This window comes from Poecile atricapillus, chromosome 13, assembly GCF_030490865.1.
Source record: "Poecile atricapillus isolate bPoeAtr1 chromosome 13, bPoeAtr1.hap1, whole genome shotgun sequence".
Lineage (NCBI taxonomy): Eukaryota > Metazoa > Chordata > Aves > Passeriformes > Paridae > Poecile > Poecile atricapillus.
The window spans coordinates 3,959,326-3,980,271 of NC_081261.1; the positions used below are offsets into that span (position 1 = coordinate 3,959,326).

The window sequence follows — 20,946 nt, forward strand, 5'->3', positions numbered from 1 at the left end:
GAGATGAAAGGATTGGTGTTCTGGGACCTGCTCTCCAGGTGAGAATGTGATTCATCTGTACATGGGGTAAATTAGGGATTGGATTCGGGCTGTTGAGGTTGATCTCTGGTGAGCATCTGCCTGAGCACTGCCTGGCTTGGAGATAAAGGGCTAGCATATAATTTAACCACTCTGGAGTGCTTCTTCCTTGTAGATGGTTTTGGAAGATAAAGATTCACTGCAGTCAGCTAAAGGAAACACACTTAAGCACTTAGAAAACTGTGGGCTTTTGAAGGAGCATGCCCTGACTTTAATCCTGTCTGCATTAAGTGTTGGCATGAGGCTTCCCTTGTTTTTTTAATGTCTGTTGTCTGGAAATAATTTACTGCACTAGAAATGTGTGCAGTTTTCTTTGCTATGACTCCACTATACTCATGCTGGGATGACAAGGTACTTGCAGTACAAAACACTGGTGTCACAGTTCCCTTTTCCTTTGTGGGCGAGGACATGTTTGGAGCTGCTGAATGTGACACAGGACAATGGTGGCCTGTACCTACAGCTGGCTTTCTCCTGCATTTGTGTGCACACACAAAGCTTTTAGGAATAACTTTATCAGATCAGGTTCTAATGCAGAACTAACAGTAGGTTTTCAAGATGGCAGTGGGTAATTTCCAGCTGTGACAAAGCCATTCTTTATAGGTATTTGATAATCTTGTCCTTGTTGAAATATGCTGAGATACACCAATAAAAAGCACTACAGAGGGAGTGGTTATTGTTACCAAAGAATTTCCCACCTGGTTGCTATTTTGGTACTAAACCAGTGGAATCTGACTTCGTGCTCCTTGTGCAAGGGGTGCTTTTGTACTGGTGCACAGTCATTCAACAGTTTTTTACTTCTTGCTTTTATGACATTGAATGGATGCACTTCTATTTCTCCAACTGATGGTTGCTGTGTAAGAGATTCTAAATTGTCAGACACAGTGCTCTTTTTAAGAGATTTTCAGAAAATTTTTAGTGACAAAACTTTCCTAGTACTTTTCAAATAAAGTTGTGTTTCATTTCCTTGGTTGTTGGGGTTTTTTTAAGTTGTGTCAGAGTGAAGCTGGGCTAAATCAATTTACATGCCTCCATGACATTTTATATAGATTTACTTGCATTACTTTAGAATATGACATTAATTAAGATGATGTATCAAAATATATAAATTGGATTTGTAGGGAAAACAAAGTACTTTTCCACCAGTTTGGAGAATTAAGCTTCTTTGAAGATACATTGGGGGAAATTCACTGCCAGCATATAATTTAAACAATTCACCATGGATGTGTTTCAACATGCTAATCTGCTTTATTTAGAAAAAAAAAATCCTCTCTTCATATTTGCAGTTAGGAAACACTATCAGCAAATGCAGTGGCAGCTTTGCAATATCAAACAATCACTGAATTTTTCTACAAGCCAGTATCTTGTAGTGCTATATATAGTGCTATATAAGTGCTTCCAGCAGCTGAGGAAATTGGGTGCATCTATCTCGGGCAGATGCTCAAGGAACAATTTGATTAGAGAGCCCTAAAAATTAATAAACTCTACCAATCTTTATATAGTGAACCTTTTCCTGGAAGTAAGGAGATAGAATTGGAAATTTGCTCAGAACTGGGGGTTACCAGGAGTGCCTTTCCTGTTTAAATGTAACAAGTGAAATGATGTGTGTTCCCGTGTGATTCCCTCTCCAGTTAGCAGTACTGGGACTATAATAAAAGCTTCTAAAATGCACTTTGTTCTTTGAAACAACTTTTCCTTTTGATATCTTTCCATGAAACAGCTCTTATCTCTTTGAGCAAAGGAAAATACTCAGTCCTGATAACCACTCAACCACAAATTCACCTGCATGAAATTTAACTAAATATGCACAGAGCAGTGCAAACAGCAGAGATAAATTTCTGGTCAGAATTGGTGAAACCTCTGTGTAGGGTAGATTAGCACTTATTGCCAGACTTTTCCATTTTCTTCTGCACTGTAGAGTAGCTGTGAGAAAACAGACATTTCTTTTTGTGTTATTTTGGTGAAGAAGGTGGAAAACAGTTGAAACCACGTAATTTCCTCCTTTGAAGAAGGGCAAAGCAATGGTGTTTGTGCTAACTGGTAAATACTTTGAGCTAGATGGAAAGACTCATGAGCTTAACCTATAATCTGAGTCAGGCTTGGAATTTAAGTCACTGTCATGAGTGAGGCACAGAATTGCACTAAATACAGGGTTTTCTTACTGAAGAGGAAAAATAGAGTGGTTTTCTATCTTAAACTGTATTCTTTGTCGTTACAAAAAAGAAAAAGAAAATCATGGAGGGAAAATAGAAGGAAAGTATTTAGATATTTGGAATAGGCAGAAGGTGTGTCATCTTTCACAACCCTGTTTGTAATGACAGTTTCTTGAACTGCTGTGGTTAATACTTCAATCTCTTGGTCACATCATTTGCCAGGTGTGAGCTGCTTGTTATGAATGCTGCTTTTATGAGGGGGGCTCGAGGGAGGAGAAACCTGCTGGACTTCCTGCCCTTGTGTGCTGATTGCACCCTTTGGTCTGCCCTCTTTTCTTTAAGCTCTTGTGCTTTACAAGAAGATCTTTTATTTAGATTTCTTTTTTTTGTGTTGCCTTTTAAGGGGAAAGATACTCTACTGTGGTACAAACACTGTAAGAAATGCCAAGTGAAGCTTCAGTGTGAGAAGAAATGAGTTGGTGCATTACAGAAACAAATTGCCTAAAATTGCAAGAAGAGGATGCATGACTTAAATGTGTAAATGCATACAAAGATCAGGTCCTGCTTAGAAACAGCATCTCTGGCTTTGCTGCTGTATGTCTTCTGTCTCTTTCCTGCCAGCAGCACTTAGATAAATGGGTAGTAGAACTATTTTCTGAGTGTTACTATTTAATTTTAAACTGTAGCTAATTTTAATCAAGTGCAATTTGATGACATGGACTTGGTCTTTATTTCTTAAAATAATTACTTGTTACGTCTTGTCATTCTCTTTTTGGATAAAATGCAGTGTATGCTGCAGTTGGTAGGACACAGGAGGAGGTAGAGAGCGTGCTGTGCTCAAAATCCAGCACACCTTTTTTATTTTCTGACTCAAGACTGAAGGTTCCTCTACTGCTCCCTAAGTGTTGCAGACTTTTTCTAAGCAGCATTCTCAGCATATGGATACTTGCAGGTAATTTTTCAGTATAAAGCTGTTGTCTCTTTTTTGGCAACCCGTATCACTACTTTTCTTTTTTTTTTTAAATTTTATTTTTTAAAAAGGAGCCACTAGCAGCCTTTTTGAAAGGAGATGATTAAAATTTTTGATTCTGAGTAGCAGTCTCATGACAGCATTGCAGCTTGTCTTAGTGATTTATAAAGAGCCTCTGAATCATATGGCAGAACTAGAATCAAAAGTCCATTTTATTTGTTCAGACAATACTGCAAATCTCTGTAAAGAACTCAGTTTCTTGGATTATTTATACTTAGAGTACACAATCTGTTAAGCATTTAAAAATTGAAGAAACAGCTGTTGATGGCAGTACCCCAGTAATGAATAGTTTTGTTGGGATTATTTTCACCGAGATGTGCAGATACTGATAACAGGATTTCTGATCTGTGTTTACAGTTGTTCTGAGCCATGACTGAATAAATACCAATTTCCTTGTGTGTGACTATCTTTAGATGTGTGTTTTCTCACTTTTGAACTAATTTTCCTGCATTTTCTGGAGAACAGGTATATAAAAGTGTATATTTTAAAAGTCATCCACTCTTGAGACATTGACAATATATTAAATCTGTTTAAATAGCAGTGTAACCAGTCTGGTGATTGGTTATCCTGAGAATTAAACACACTGAAAATAAAGGTGCCAGCTGTTTCTGTAGTACTTCTGCCATCTCAAATGCAGGCTTTCAGAAATATGCCCTGTTCTGTTGGTACTTGCATGTTGTGGCCAGACATAGGTCTGAATAAACTGAAATGAGGACAGGCAAGGATTTGTCTGAAGTGCAGTGAGTAACTCGGAGTGCACTGATCCCTCTTTGAGGCAGGAGAGCTGGGTGTTGGGATGGAGTCTGTGGCTCATGACTTGCTGCTTCCCAGCAAGTTGCCTTGCAAATCATGGATCCTTTACCCTCACAGGATATGGGAAAATGGAAAAGTAGGGCCTCCTAAATTAAATTCCTGGTAGAATCCAAGCAATTGTGCTCCTACTTTCTGGCACTCCAAGAGTTGGTGTGGCCTTATTAAGAAATGTTATGAACTCTTTGATGTGCAGAGTTCTCATTTTTAGTCTAAATGTGCAGGAAACTGTGAGTGATAATATGAAATGGACACAAGGGATCTGTAATCATGCAAATGAGCACTAAAGTGCTCCATAAAGAGGATGAGTTGCGACTTTGATCATGTTCCAGAAGCCTCCATTGTGTGCAGTCAATAAACCTCAGACACTTGAGTCGGCAAAGAGGTAATTCTGGTGAGAGAAGCTGGGAACACCTTGGTGGTACAGAAATGGAGAGAGATTGCTGAAAGGCAGTCTGTGAGCTGCTGCTCACTGAACAATGAGCATTGCACAGCCAGAGGTTTTCAGCGAGCTGAATCAACAGCCTGTAAATGAGGTCATGAACTGGTTAATACTCGTGTTCTTGTCTAGAAGAGTTTAACTTTGCTTTTCTGCTTAGGATGATTTTCACACTTTATTTTCTCCAGTGGAGCCTAAATCTGTACCGTCTTGCAAGAGAGGCAGTAGAAGTTCTCTGCTTCCTTGTGCTCCTGAATAGGAGCTGAGTGGGGGATTTGTGTATTTTTAAGTTTGGCAGAATGCATCTTCTGTAATGCTGGAAGCATAAAGGTGCAAGTCTCTTTCTTGGTGTTGTGGCACTAGGGCACTCTGTATTCAGGGAAGATTATTCTGTCTTTTCTTTATCTTGTTTACTTGTTTTTTAATGTGTGTTAGAACCATTCCTTTACTGGGGCAGGAATTTGGCTTCCCTGAGCCTGCTGCTTGCTTTATACAGAAATGTACTTTACTTTCAAATTCACTTTTACTTAGTGAGTCAAAAGGGACAATGCACCAAGTCCCAAGAGCAAAAATAGCACAGCCTAAATCAAGGGAGGGGGGTGCTCACTGCTGACACAGAGCTCCAAAACTCCATTTGGAGGTGAGTGTTAGTTATTGTTAACTCCTGCTCAAAGGTTACCCAGTAAGATGACCAGGAAGTTTCTCAGACTGCAAGTCCTTGTGTGTGGGGACTCTCTCCAAAGGATATATGTTCTCAACATCGTATTTCCTTCTGGGAAAGGAGGTGCAAATGAAAACAGAACATAATGATTTAGATGAGAGAGCTACTGTGAGAAATTTAATTTCCTGGTCCTTTTGTTTTTTTTAAGTGGAATATTATTTACACCATACACTAATTACTTCATTTGTCTGCAGGAGAACAAAGGGAATAGAATATTATTGCAAGTATGTCTGAATTTGAGCTTGTCTTCCTTTTCTTCTGCAATCAGATGCATTGGTAAAGAATTATTTGGCGCTTTTTGTTTTTGGCAAAAGCTTTGTTGATAAAAATAAGGTTGGTACCACTTTGGGAATAGGGCCTCTGCAGCAAAAATGCAAATATTGCAGCATGAAGTATGCTGAAATCTCCCTCTTACCAAGTCACAAGAGGAAATTGTAAATAAGATTGAATGGGAACTACTTTAGATGTCTGTTGCTCTCCCCCTCTTCAAAGTCTAACAATTAAACCAAATGGCTGCTTCAAAGTGAACATTTATATTCCAGCCCAGACTCCTGAGCAGTGGAGTTCATTGCTGAAGCTTCTGCAGTAACCTTGGCTGTCTCATGCTGCTTCCCTGCACAGATCTGAGCATCTGTGCAGTGTGGAAGCCTGCTGGTTAGAAGGCACTGTGACAGTACTTTCTTCATCTTTTAATTTAGCCTTTTATTTTTTTTTCCCACTCTCTTCATTGTATCCTGAAGGATCCTAAGTATTTTGTTGTTGTTTGTTATTAAAGTTGTGATCATGTAGAGAAGAATGAACTTCAGTGATGTCTAAAATCCTTCCATGTCTCATGTCTTTGTTACTACCCTATAAAACATGTTACTTTTACAGAAATGATCCTACCATTGCTCAGGTACATCATCACATGGCCAAGGAGCAGACTTTCTTGTGCTAGAATAAGGAAAAGATGACAGAGCTTAAATACAGATACAGTAAACAGGTATTCTAAAACTATTTATAGAGTAATAGAAGAATAAAAGACTGCATAATAAACTCCATTTCGTTCTCCACCTGAAGGTGAGTCACAGGCTACAGTGAGAAGGAAAGGTTTAGAGAGATTTGACTCACGTGCTGGAATGAGAAATGGTTGATAAATGGTTGTGGGCTGTTCCTCAGGGAGAATCGTCCCTCTCAAAGGAATCCAGGGAAAGGAGTGAATGCAGCAGAGATGAGGTATAGGAATGTCTGCAGATGGTTTGAGAGCTCTGGGGCTGGCTCATGAAGCTGTGCTGTGGTGCAAGGTAGTGAAATGTCCTCATGGAGATTGCTGAGGAGTTCCTGCTCTCGTCATTTGTGTGTTTGGTAGAAGGAAGGTGGTGAACAGAGAACAGCAGTTCCAGAAAATGCAGATGTTTGTGAAGAAAACTGATGGTGTAGAACATCTCATGTGCTGTAAAGAAGCATTTATTCTGTATAAAGCAGTTGCTAGAAGGAAACTGATGGAGGTGTTTCAGGCCCCTTTAAAAAAATCTCAGAATAAAAATGATTCTGTTCTCCAGGCTGAACAGCCCCAACTCCCCCAGCCTGTCCTCACAGGAGAGGTGCTCCAGCCCTCTGGTCAAAGTGATATTGTACAGAATTAGTGACTTGTATGACACTTGATTTTAATAAAATAAACTATCAATTATTTCAGCTTTTTAAAAAGCACATCCTGAGACAAATGTGCAACTTGTCACATCCACTTCATGAAGATGATTGAAAAATTATCTTTAATGTTAAATACATAAATGATATACTGATATTTAGAAGAGGTAAGTAAATAGGCTTTGTCTATCTGTCATTGATCCTATCATCTGTCTTACCTGAATTTATCTTGCTCTGCTTGGCATCCTGTGGATCTGTTGCCTTATCTAGGAGCATCTTGCAAGATACCTCTTTGAAGACCAAACTGTTGGTATAATTTTACAGAGGTGGCTAATTGAACGTGGCAGATATTAAGCAGCCTTGAAATACTTCATAAATACTGACTCTGAAATAGTATCTTTTTCAAATATTGGAACATGCTGTGTTCCCCAGCTGTTTTATAGTAACTGGTTGTGCCACTGCTTCTGAGTCCTTAATCTAGAGTTGCATTGTTAAATATATTTTAAAAGCTCAAAATATAAATTAACTCAGCTAAAAAGACTGTGCCTGATGTTGCTGAATAAATGTAGGAAACTTTAAATGTGACATGACTGGTGTGGCTGTGAGGGTCAGGATATGTTCTTCTCTAGCGTTCTGTTCTTAGCTTCAGGGGAGTTGTTGGCTGTTGCTGGGTTGTTTTCCTAAATGAATTTCAGTGCCAGGCACTTGAGCTGACCTTCAGAAAGAGAACAAGTGCACTGCAGTGATGGAGAGAGAGCTTGGAAGTAAACATTTGTAAGGGTACCATGGGCTGGGCTTTTGACCCACAGCCTGTCTGGAAAGGAGGAATATGGACATGCACCACCCAGTTATGGAGGGGACTTCAAAGTACTGCTTTGTTTGGGTCTCTGAGTGAGATCCTTATGAAAATAAGGATCAAGGTTCTGCTTGTTGGAGAGGCTGCTGAACAGCCAGGCTGTGGTCTTAAAGAATAAAGCTGGATCTGCATTGGGTCATTTTCAACAGCCTCACTAAATGCTAATGAGAAGTGCAGGAACTGCTGGGATAAAAAGCTACAAATCCTAAGCTGAGTCAGGTCTTGTCCTTGATTTATGCAACCCTGATAGCTGGAGTGGGTTTTAATATGACTAATATGGAGTAAAGCCTGTGTGTCCTCATCTTAAATTGTGAACATGCTAAGTATTATTTTAATTTGGTGTTTGATAATATTTTTTTAAATATCACCTTCTGCTTTTTGTTATAGGTTACATCTTAAGTGTTGTGCTCCTAACTTTACCAAGGCAACACCTGGTTCAGCTTTACCTGTACTTTTTGACTGCACTGCTGCTTTATGCTGGGCACCAAATTTCCAGGTAAGAATAAATGGATTAGTTTTTTTTGCTTGGTTTGGGAATTAGAAAAATAACAGTTATTTTGTTAATATTTTCTATAAATGATTTTGTGGAGGTCTTTTTTCTATGTCAGACACCTAAATATATCTTGCAGTTCTTCATCTTTGGAAAAGTTTACAGAATTAAATATACATTCAAGTAGTTCTTTGAAGTCATTGAAAATGCACCCGGAATTTTGAGCTACTTGTCTGGGGAGTGTAATGCCCACCAGTCTAAGGAGAGAAAGCACTTACCACAAGACTAAATGTGGCCTCTGATGCAGTATGCTAAGTTACTCAGTGGCTCAGCTAAAATGCTTTCAGCACTGGGGTGTTTTACACAGCAGACAGGATGTTACTTTTAGTTTCCTGGCACCTCAGGAGAGAGAGCAAATAGAGGTCTGGAATCCAGTAAAAGCAAAGTAGTGGAATTTATTCTTAAACGTATCACACAAATTTGAATTTACAGTGGAAGCAGGTGGTTTGGATCTAAAACAGATTGGGATCTAAAGATTTAGATTTGGATCTAAAGCAGAGCGGGAGGCTGGAGAGCTCTGAGTCAAACAAGACAAAATCAACCATCTTTGTTTGGCCCCAGCTAAATCTGTTGAAAGCCAGTGTAAACTTTCATAGTGACATGATGTTTAATTGGAACCAAAGACACTGCCATCACATTAAAGGCTTTGCCTGGGAAGTTTTGAAAATATGGATTTGAGTCTGACTTATTTTGGTGCCTGTTGATGGGAAACATTTAAAAATGTGCTTTCAATCGATTTAATGGAAGTGATAGTTTTGTTATTTCTGCATCAAAATTGTTGTTCCAGAGCATTTGCTGAAATGTCTTTCTTGATGTGTTGCAGTTCAGGAGTGTTAATGAAGGCTTTGTGATGATTTGACATGTCGCTGTTGTGGCTGTCAGAGTTGCAGTTAGTGATTTCCTGAAAAGGATGAGTGTACAAGAGAGAAGTTATAGCCTCTTACTGCCTCAGTAGGAAGGAAAAAAGGGTTTATTTGTCATTCTCAGGGGAGTCCTGAGTTGTTATAGAAAGGAGTTTGTGGGTGTTTCTTATAGGGTTGAAAGCTTATTTATTAGAAAAAGCAACCTAAACATTATTTAAGTGTTGAAATAATAAATCTAGTAACAAATACCTATCAGACACAGGGCTTAGTCCAGAATATTTACAGCTGGAGGTGCTTATGCCACTTCAGGTCTTTACATTTTTTTAGAAGAAAGGGAGATGTTATGTATTTGGTTGATACATTAAGGGATAGCACTGTGTTTGCTTTTAATACCTTGTTTGTATTTCTCTGTAATAGGAATTCTGACTTCTGTTGCTTTTTGAGGTTTGAAACTTAATAGGCTTTATTATAACACATTTAGTAACTACTGCTTGGACTGTTCCCTGTGTTCCTACTAAGCTTTCTCCATTTGGTACTTCTGGAGTGAGTTAATAAAGACTTTAATTAAATCTTGCATCAACTAGCACAAAAAATATATTTAATTAAAAGATGTCATGGATTCAAATAGTCCAGCAGTATTCCCGAGGTGTTTTGCAAGGCAGATGAGGCTGCTGAGACTTCTGAGTGAGCTTACCCATCCCCTAGGCATAAGGCTGATTTGGTTTGGAAGGAAGCACAGTGCAAGAGGCTCTCAGCTGAAGCCTTTGAACAATCAGGGACTCCTGTGTGGGGAGTGACACTTGAATTAGCCTTATAAAAGAATTTTTGAATGCCATTAGTTTTCATATTGCAAATAGTAAAATGTGACAGACATATCTGTTGGCAGAGCCATTCCTCTTATTGCCAAAGCTATCCAGTTCCAACTTATGTTTCTGTTTAGCAGCCTGATCATAACAAGACATACAGTAGTCACACGTGCAAACTGTTTTTCAGTGTTTTTTGTTAGTAATTCTGCTCAGAGCTGAAAACTTCCAGGGACTTGCTTGCATGCACTACCAGTTGGGATGCTATTTAAGACCAATGAAGAGGTCTTATATTGAGGCCAGTTTGGTTAGTGCAAATTATAGAACAAGACCAGAATCATCTGGCACTTGTGACTCTGCAGTGTCCTGGAAATTCTGAGCTGTTGAAAGACTTCAGCTTTCAGTGCTTTTTTTCCATCCCAGAAATAGCTTGCAGTTCATCTGCAAGTCTGGGAATAAGATCATCTGAGCTTTATGGTTAAACTCTGACTTCAGACTTCCAGGTTTATGTGACCTTGACAAGTCACTTAATTTTTTAAATGTTTGTTTTCTTGCCTGCAGAGCTGAGAATTACATTAATGTGTAAAGAAGGTTTAGGTAATATTCGTGAATACGTGGAGGATCCCAGAAGATGCTACATTTGTATGTAGCATGCTAACCTGGCAGTTTGGGTGGAAATAACATACCATCTGTTTATGGAAAAAGAAGAAGTCAGCTTTAAAAACCCAAAATCCAATTTAATGAAATCTCTTTGCCTTAGGTTTCCTGCAGCAGTCTCCAATTTCAGGAAAAAACAGTTTAATAAGTGAGTGGCACAGAAATAGGAACAGCTTGAGCTGGGTGCCTGCAGCCAGGGACCCAGAGCACACAAATCCCTGGGCCTTTGTGTACCCTTGCAGTCAATGCACCCATCCTGCAGCCACTCTTCATGTGCTTTGCACACACCCCTTGGTCCAGGGGTGGGTGGTTTGGGGTCTTCTTGTTCCCTGTTGGATTCTTTCTCTGTCTCCAGGTGGGTGTTGGCTGCTTTTATCTGGCTGGGTTGCAGCTTCTCCTGAGTTGTGGCCTCCTTATCTTCCAGTTCACACTGATCTCAGGACCTCCCTTCATGTAACTGGGCAGAAGTTCAAGAGAAGTTTGACTTTTCTAGGTGGGAGCTTGGAGCTTGTGAGAATTTGGAGCTTGTTCCTACAACTCCAGCAGCTTTAGCTACTTTTGCTAAGCAAAGCTGCTCAGACAAAAGAATACAGTTAAAAGAACACAGCTAACTAAACTTGATTTACAACTTCAAGTCCTGTTTTTTTTATTCAACATACCTGCTCATGTGTCAGAAGGAACTCACAGAGTCTTTAAATACAACCCTTAGTCTCACATACAATGTTATTACAAGCAACAGGCACAATATAAGCAGTGAACCACTGAATGGAGCATCTTAATATAGATTGCATTGCTGTTGGTGGGCACCCAAAGAGAGCTTTCCACCCTCGGTGTTGTGCTTCCTTCTTCCCTCTTTCCATGACATGATGCATCTCATCTGCACTGAATGGTGACTAAAATTTTTGTCCATTGCTTTGGACACATTCCAGCAGTTGATACAGGTCATCAGGTTTTAGTGGCTTCTTCACTAGTGCAGGATTCATTCCGGTGGGGATAGGTAGTAAATTTCAGCTTAAGTATAATTGGACTGTAACCATTGATTGGACCTAATAGGAGTTGGATAATTAAAATTGCATCCCACAGTGTTTCTACAGTTAGAAGTAATGGAGTGATTATTTGTCCCTACAGTGATGTTATTTACAAACATAAGATTACAAAGAGTTCCAAAACACATCCTTTTCCAACATAGGCAAGTACAGTTTGAGAAGTTTCTTTGGAATGTATTTCAAGTGAGAGATGTTTTGTTCAGTGTTAAAACAAATGTCTTGAGCTTTGATGGTTTTACTTTCACAAATAAATCCCTGTTGCTCTCCAACAACACGTGCATCAGCATTGACACTGCCATTTGATACTGTTTTGTTGGGCTCATACTCAGCTCTAGTGGGTAGAGAGCAGTTCCATCATGATTCAGTCCTAATACAGGGTTTGGGTCTGTGGTGTATTCTGATGTCATGCATGTTGTTGAGACAAAAGCTGTGCCATTATTACTCTGGGGCTATATGGGAAATCGGCTTGATACTACCACAGCTGGAATTCTCTCTCAAAATCAGTTACATTTTCTCAGTTTTTTTTTTAAATTTCAGTGTGTAAGATACAGTCTTCCCCTTCTCATATGGTTGTGGTTACCATAGATTGTATCTACAGTTGTGCTTGAAAGCAATTAAGAGCCAGTGCTGATTGCAGAAATTTGTGGGATCAACTCCTCCCTTACCTGTGGAGGGCTGCTGGCAAGCTCATTGTGCTGGGCAGTGAGGCAGTGGTTGGTATTAACTTTTTTCACATTAACAAATACAAATAAACAAATTAACAAATATTCTGTTTATTTGAAATCCAATGTCCAACTACACATAGCAGCTGGAATTGAATATTAAACAACAGTAGCACTGTTCAATCAACTTTGGTCTTGCTGGTTCTCTCTATAAAAGTTGGATCATGAGCTGTATTGGATTCACAACAAAAAATGAGAGCTGCTTTTTTGGGTTTTACAGAGCTTTGGTCACCCACCCCCTAACAATCTATGTGAATTAGCTCCTCTTTAGTCTTGTTAACTTTATACCACACTGAATTGTGCATTGATTATGTACTTAGCCATGCAGCTGTGGTCATCTGGGTTAACAGCACTGAGAGTGGTCAGTGAGCTGTCCCACTTCATCTCTTCAAAGTGTCAGTTCATCATAGTGCCATCAGTCATTAGGTGGCTGGTTACTCACCCCTAATTTGACATGAGACTGGTATATCCAATTTTCTTTTCCTAAAACAGTAATGCATTTGTCCAGGGATTTTTCCTCTAAGCGGAGTCGTAAATAAGCGAGTCTTAATTGATTGAAAGTTCCATGTAGTGGCCAAATTTCCCGGGGCCCCCACCAGCTGTCCTAGTAATATATGGCCATTCCTCCTGGCACAAGGCCACTGTGTGCTCTTTAGATAATTGAGCTGTACCATAAATCTTTTCCCAATTTTGCAATACCTTGGCCAAGGGCATCCCCTTTTCTACACTGAGTTAATTCCCTGTTACCAGAAAGAATAAAGAAAAAGCAGTGAAAAGGATTGTCAGGGAGAAGAGTGTAGATGCAGCTGGATCCAATCTTAGTCTCAAATTTGGCCAACAGTTTGTATCTAAATGATTTCCCATTGCTATGAGGGTCTCAAACCCCGTTTTACATGTGGAATTGAATTCCCTTTCTTTGTGCACATTAGTGTCAGATCAGGCTGTGCAGCTGTGAGTGAGCTGCAGTAGGGGAGAGAAACAAACACACCCCGATACTGAGAACGACTCAAACCCACTGCAGGACCTTCTCCAAACCTGCCTAGGGAGTTTTAACACTCACCCTTGAATGCCTCCTCCTCCAGAGGTGCCTGGTGAACTCACCCAATGCCAGCACTTCAGTATTTGGAAACAAGAAATTGTGAAAGCGGTCTGAGATCCCATCTGGTTTCCCACAGCACTTTCCAATTCCAAGAAAAATTAGTATAATAAGTGAGTGGCACAGCAATAGGAACAGCTTGAGCTGGGTGCCTGCAGCCAGGGACCCAGAACACAGAAATCACTGAGCTGTTGTGCCCTTACGGTTGTACCCATCCTGCAGCCACTCTTCACATGCTTTGCACACACCCCTTGGCCCAGTGGTGGGTGGTCTGGGGTCTTCTTGTTCCCTGTTGGATTCTTTCTCTGTCTCCAGGTGGGTGTTGGCTGCTTTTATCTGGGTTTCAGCTTCTGTTGTGAACCAGAGTTCACACTGGTCTCAGGGCCTCCCTTCGTGTAACTGGGCAGAAGTTCAAGACAAGTTCAACTTTCCTAGGTGGGAGCTTGCAGCTTGTGGATGAAGACTCCAGCACTTTCAGCTACTCATGCTAAGGAAAACTACTCAGACAAAAGAATGCAGTTTAAAAGAATTCACTGAACTAATTTACCACAGTCCTGCTGCTGCTGACAAGAAAGGTGGATGCTGGTTTTATTTTATATGTAGTAGCACAAATGTCTTAAAAGAATCACGTTTTTTTTACCCATTTCCAGCAAAAAGCAGCTTGGGAGAATAATTGATGCAGTTATGCAGAATAGAAGTGATGTGATTAAACACACTGTTAATGCTAAAACTGGAATTCACATCATTATCTTATTTCATGTTTTGCAGTTTTATTGTGATTGTATCCCAAGTGTGTTGAGCCTCACAGAGCTTAAAATGAGAAGGATTGGGAGCAAGAGACAATTGTTTCTTATGGATAAACTTAAAATACACTTAATTTTAAGGTCATCTGTAGACATTAGAAACCTATGAGAGTGTGTTTAGTGTTGACAGTGGAGATTAATCAGCCAAAGTAAATGTCAGCAATATGAGTCAGTTAGGTCAGATAACCACTGTGCCTTATGTCAGTCAATTAGAAAACGTATTTTTAGTAATGGAAGACCTTTTTGTACTTCAGTAACAAAAAAATGATCATGTGTGAAAAATGATCACCTTTGGCACAATTTAGTCATGGCTGTCCATGGGTACCTGAGGTTGTGAATGCATCTACAGAATGAACAGCAAGCAGTTTGATCTGGGCTTTATTCTAAAATCCTAATTTTCCAAAGTAATGTAGTTTCGGTTATTTAATTAACTAGTAAATAATGATTTTAGCATTCTTGTTTTCTTACACTGCTGCAGTAAAGTGAACAATTCTCAAATGTAAAAGCTGGAGATTAATACAGCTTTAATTGATCAAAATTGAGTGCAGGCACTTGCTTTTTTCAGCATCTTGTATGGCACTGCAGCTGTTCGAGGCATCTTCTGATTGGTGTCTGTGCCAAAAGATCCTTGTGTTTGTACTGGTAATAGGAGAATCATTGCTTTCACTTTCCTCATTCAGACATCAGCTACAAATACTGTTTAAAAAATTTAGGAGAGCTTAAAACATTGCTTCTTCAAACTGGTGGGCCTAAAACTCAGTGGTATTTGAGTTACTTAGAGAATTCAGGCAAATGCAGACCTCTGTGCAGATGACTTAATCAGACAACAGCAAGAAGTGTGTCTCAAAGAAATTTGGGTCATCTCCAAGCACATTCTGGTGTTGAAGAAGCAACTGTAAGTGCAGCTTTGTTCGTGTCTCTTAGCTAAGTTGTGTAAGGTCATCTTGCTGCATTTGGTATTCTGGCTGATTTTTATAACCTGTTTCCTAACAAATATACGAGAAACTTGATGTCTTCACTGCTTTCCTTCCAGCAGCTTAGAAACAGCCAGTTTCCACCCAAAATTTGAGGATGGAGTATGATTTTCCTAAGACAAAAGGCCATCTCCATCATCTTGCAAGTGCTGTTATTTTTTTTTTTCTCTTCTGTTACTGATAGATTATCTTGTTTGTGTTGTTGATGCTTTCAGAAAGCTTTCTGCTGGTCCATATGATGTAAATAAAGTTAAAAACCCCTTTGCCTGAAGGATTACAACCATATGGATTTTGGAAGGTGGAAAAAAAGCACTTTAGCTTAGCTATACTTGGAGAACATGGGGAAGATTTCTGTCTAGAATTGTCATTTTAGGTGCCTTTTCAGTCCTCATGTGTTTTTTAATTGTAGGTTGCAGTCTAAAGAACTCATTTCAACATACCTCACATATACTATGACACTTGAAAAGCTGCTCTGAGTAGGCAGCGTTGTCAGCTATAAAGAACAGGCTTTGAAGTGTTTGTTTTGGTACTTTGAGATTTATATCTTGAATTCCAGAGATTTTTTTGCAAGTGAAAATGTGAATACCTTTGCTTAGAGTAGCAAGCTAATCCTAGGAGCTAGGTATATTCCCACATTTCTGGGGAGAAGTGAATGGTCCCAGTAGCACTAAGTTGCATCTATTTCTGCACTGAAATAAGAAGAGCAATTCTTGTACTGGCCATGGTTACCAGTCCTGTTTTGCTGTGCTTTGTTTGCATCTGTTCCCAGCCTCGCTGATAAAAATAAACACGGAATAACTGAATTGCCCCTCGAGCAAACAGACTCTGTGAGCTCCATGCGGGGTCAGACCAAGTGTGTCTGTCTGGCATTCCTGGGATGTGATGCAGGTAGATGTGAATCCTGGACAGGATCAGCCAGAAACAAACACAAGATTTTTGCTGATGCCAGAGCTGGTGGAGCTGTATGCAGCTGCCCTGGAGTGGAGCAGGAAGGGTCATGGGGCATGGCAGAAAGGGCTGGGGATCTGGATGTGGAAGGTCAGGGGTATTGCCTGCTGTCTGATGACAGGGGATTAAGGAGCCACTGCAGAATTCCTGCTGTGCCTGGTCCAGGATCAGCTTCTGAAGGTGTGAAATGCCTGCTCTTAGTGTGAGGTTCATATTTGACTTCTGTTGATGTGTTAACCTAGGGCAGAGCCAATGGATGAGCAGCAACAGCAGAAAATGACCCAGGGTCCTCAGGTTCTTACTCTGCACTTTGATTGCCAAAACCCACCCTCCCAGCCCACCTTTTCTGAGGGGAATTACAGATTTTCAGGCTCTCTTACTGTGTTTGTCAATAGTGTTTTATCTGTTTGTAGGTATCTTGTAGGATTGAACTAAACTTAAAAATCTTGTCGGACGAAGGGGTGATGTAGCAACTCTGTTCTGACTCTAATCCATGACTGTTGCTTTTCCTTCATACTTATTTTTTAATTGAATGCAAAGAGCTTCTTAAGTGCAAAATACTATAAGCACTGAATCAGAAGCTCTCTTTGTCAAGCTCTGAAATTTTTTTTCACACGTTGCTGGTGGGAAAAGAAATTATTATTAGGAAGAAAAACACTTAATAAGGATACTTAAAAATGGAATGGTGCTTAAGAGGCTTTGTCAATAAGCAGTTTTGAGGCCACGCTCTGAAGAACAGCTTAGATGTCCCAAAGGATTTTTACAGCTCTGCCAGTGGGTCTAATTACAGATAATTCTGCTCTCGCTTAAGTCATGCCTCAGTTGCATCCTTCCATCAGCATGGCTGCTGGAACACTAGTGTTAATATTGCTTTTTGCAATTTAGTTAATTGGCTGTGACATACACTGGAGTTACATACATGCAGAATGAATAAATTGCCTCTTGTCTGAATCGGATCATAATAGTTTGTGGGTTTGTGTTTTTTAGGGATTATGTGAGGAGCGAATTGGAATCAGGCTATGAAGGACCAATGTACTTGGAGCCGCTCTCTATGAACCGTTTCATGACTGCTTTAGTAGGTAAGTGCTTCAAATAGTTGAGAGGAGAGAGCTCTAATTCTCTTCATTGGAACCTGTGCGTGCTGTACCTCTTGGTTTCAAATCTCTTATATTACTTGTTGTGATTCTTGTTAATATGCAAGAGGCATGGGAGGATCCTGCCTGGCTTTTTCTATGCCACTGATTTACCAATACCCCATACTTGCAGCTCTGAAATATTTTCCAGGTCTGTTTGTTATGCTCTGCCTCTGTTATTTTCAGACTATGCAGTCTGGTTCAAAACAGCTGGAGTGTCTGTAATAACCTTTATGTGGAAAGTACTCTAGAAATTTCAATTGTTACGTGCATTTGTAGTGTTTTTATCAACTCAGATGTTGTACATATTAATTCTTTATTTGCTTTATAGCTAAACACTGTCATTCTCTTACAAAATCTGGTGAAATACATTGGTGGGTGTGAGCATGGGACTACAGGCTACTGTTTTTTTTTACAGAGTCCTGAGGATATTTCTAATTAAAGAGTTAAGGAATAACAAGTCAAACACATTTAAATTGTTTGATCAATGGCAGAGATGACTTCCCTACCTAAAAATTCCAAATAAATCATGAAGAATTTGACTTCCCAGAGTGTTTCCTTACCCTTTGAACTTTGACTGGAAGAGAATAAATTCAGTGTTAAGGTTGCTACACCAAACCATATGCTCTCCTGAGAGGATATTGGAATACACACACACACACAATGTGTATTTTAAAATGAAGCCTGAGGCAAGCTTGGAAGAAAAATCTTCCTTAATTCCTTTCGCTAAGATCTATGGTTCTCATCAGATTATTGACAGATTTAGTCAGCCATACTGTTGGCAAAACTAAAACTCAGCTGCTTTTTGTTTACGTGCAGCTGCTACTGGCAGATAAAAACTTTACAGTATGTTAGGTCTGACAGAATTTACCTATTTCCTGTTTGCCTCCATCCTTACTTTCAAATGTGGCATTTGTCTTTTAGTATTTTAATAGAAGTAACACTGGTAATTTTCAAAGGAAAGATTATTTAGATAACATCTCTTCTCCCTTCTGAATGTCTAGATATATTTTCCTGTCTCATCAAATGACACCAAAGTGCAGCTAAAATGTTTGTAATTAATCCTGTGAATCTCTCCCAGGTGCAATGCAGGGTTCCATTGTAGAGCAGAATCCCTCAGAGAGCTTCACAAAGCATCGTGCAGGCCTGGGCAGGATGAGATCAGGAGGCATTGTGTCATTCAGTAACACTTAAAAACTAAACCCAGAGTCAAACCCAACATGCTGCATCTTGGTTTTAATAGGGACTAAAAACAAGTGAGGAAAAGATAATGGTTTTATTCAATAGAGTTTTGGGTAGTAGTGAGTGTCAGACTAAAGTGTCCCCTTATTGTAATTGTGTTTCAGAAATAGGGGCTTGTCACTGTACTAGCAAATGTGTATTTAACATATTTAATATCCCCATTCTTAATTTTTCTTATTCTTTCAAAGCCAACTTGAAAATGTAATTTTGGTCTCGATGACAAGCAGTCATCTTTGGGGAAGACTTGTGAAAGCAGTCCGTGAGGCTTGTCAGTGTTTTGTATAAATATGAAATGTTTTCTCAGAGTTGTTGTATACAAGGGTGTTTATTCAGTGGAGTCTCAGGAATGCACAGCACTGAGTGGTGTCATCTTCACAGCAGAATGAATGTACAGGTGCTTTGCTCCATCATTTTCTCACACATTCTGACAAGGTGTTGTGCTGCAGCACTGCTGACAGGCACCAAAGCAGGTGCATGAGGGAGTGCAATAATGGTGCTGTTGGTACAGCTCTGGTTCCTGAAGTTCCAGTCAGAATTAAGGGAATGATGTACAGTATTAGTTGGTTCGCAAACGTATCCTTTGTTAATGCTTTTATTCATTAATACTTTCTGAAAGGGATCTCACAGTCATTTTTTCCCCTGCATTTAATTCAGCCTGATGACGGTTGTCCAGGGATAATAATGTGTTCCTAAGTGCAGGATGGAAGAAATAAATGTCTTTGGAAATTGCCCCTTGGATGAGTGAGCCACTTTGAGAGCACATCAGCTGTGAACTTTGCAAAGCTGCTGCATGGTTTTGCAAGTGCTACTAATAAGACTTGCTTATTCTTATGACACAGTAATGGGGTTTATTATTATTAGTTATTCAGTATTATCAGTTATTTTATTAACTTTAGGATACCTTGTTTTTCAGTAAGTCACTGATGTAGCCAGGGAGTTTGTTAATATCAGCTTTCTAAAATTGTGAATGAAATAAAGATGCTTCTCTGCTCCAAGTGGCTTGTACAGTGGCTGTGCCATGTCAGCTTTCTTCTTGAACATTTTCCATTAGCTTATGAGCTGAGAGGCTCTGGTTACCTGTCAGCAATGTTTAATGTATTTGTGGAGGCTTGGGGAAGGGAAAAGAAGGGGCAGGAAGCTCACACAATGGATTTCTTCCTTATTGCCTCATTCTCTAGCAGAGGACCCTTGTTGGTGTCTTCCAGGGGTCAGTAGCTGTGTCTGTCAGTTTTCAGGCCACAGCATTTCAGTTTACAGGGTGCAGACATTCACCTGGATTTGCTGGTTGTAGCAGATACCTAGAGTGTTAAAATCTGTGATTTGATGTGAGGTTACTTTCTCTGATCCTGCTGTGTGATGTTGATGACTGATGCTGTGCAGCCCCAGCTGCAGATAAAGTGTGATTTACTGCAGAGAGAGAGACTGGCTGTCCTGAACTAAGGTGCTGCTGCTCCCAGTTTGAAATGGGAAGTACCATCACTCCAAGCTCCACTGGGGACATTCATGCCTTTCCTGCAGAGGCTGAGAATTAACAAGGTGCTCACTTCAGGGAGGAGATTGGAGCCTCCAGAGAAAGTGCTCCATGTATTTCCTTTGATGGTGTGTACAATTCTCCTTCCCATGACAAGTAACTTTTGATCAGTGTTTAAATTAAAAGGATGGGAGGGCCAGAGTTGAGCAGGGATGAGCAGCACACTCCACACATGGCTGTTGGATGAAAGCAGGATCTGCTGTTTACTCAGACTGAACTCAGAGGCTCTAATTTGTGATCGGAGAGCTCCAGAGTCATCCCAGAGAGTACTGGATTGTTTAATGTGACTCTGTCGCAGTATTTGATTTCAGATGACGACACTCTTATTAAATTGGAAGAACACATTGGATGCTGGTGTTTGTGTCCCTTTGTGTGTGAAGCTGAGTTGCCTTAGTTACCATGAGTCGCAGAAATCCTTGCAAGCTGCCTGCCAGGCTCCTGAATATGACAGCACAGCAGTGTGCTGGTGGTGTCTTAAATACGGTTGTAGCAACGTGTGTGTGGGCAGAGAACAACAAAGCAGAGGGGGACTGCTTCAGAGCTGGAGTCAGCTGAACATCTAAAGAGATGAGTAGAGTAACTTTCTCTGAGGCTCAGAAGACCCAGTATGCTGATAAGAGTCTTGCTGAGAGCAAGGGTGCTTGTTCTGCAGAGACATCTGCTAATGCAGAAATACATCTATCAAATTGACAGTAGGAATTTAACTTGAAAGGGGACAGCGTGAAGGAGGGAGAACTTTTTATGCTTAAGTAGTAGAGATTAGAGATTGCTTTCAGCTCAGTTGCAGTTATTTTGAAAGCACAAGCCCTGCCCTAGGTAGGACGCTTGGCAGAATGAAAGCAAAACCCTGGTACTGCTGTTTCTCCTC

At 40.0% G+C, this 20,946-nt stretch overlaps 1 protein-coding gene across 2 annotated transcripts in view; it reads left to right on the plus strand.

The window, feature by feature from the left end:
* The window catches only part of RNF145 (ring finger protein 145), a 45,911-nt gene that overhangs the window by 10,096 nt on the left and 14,869 nt on the right, over window positions 1-20,946 (plus strand). For both annotated transcript variants that reach the window (XM_058848808.1, XM_058848809.1), the window contains exons 3-4: window positions 8,098-8,206; window positions 17,160-17,251. In XM_058848808.1, the coding sequence (XP_058704791.1) occupies window positions 8,098-8,206; window positions 17,160-17,251 (201 nt within the window). The remainder of the gene's footprint in view (window positions 1-8,097; window positions 8,207-17,159; window positions 17,252-20,946) is intronic.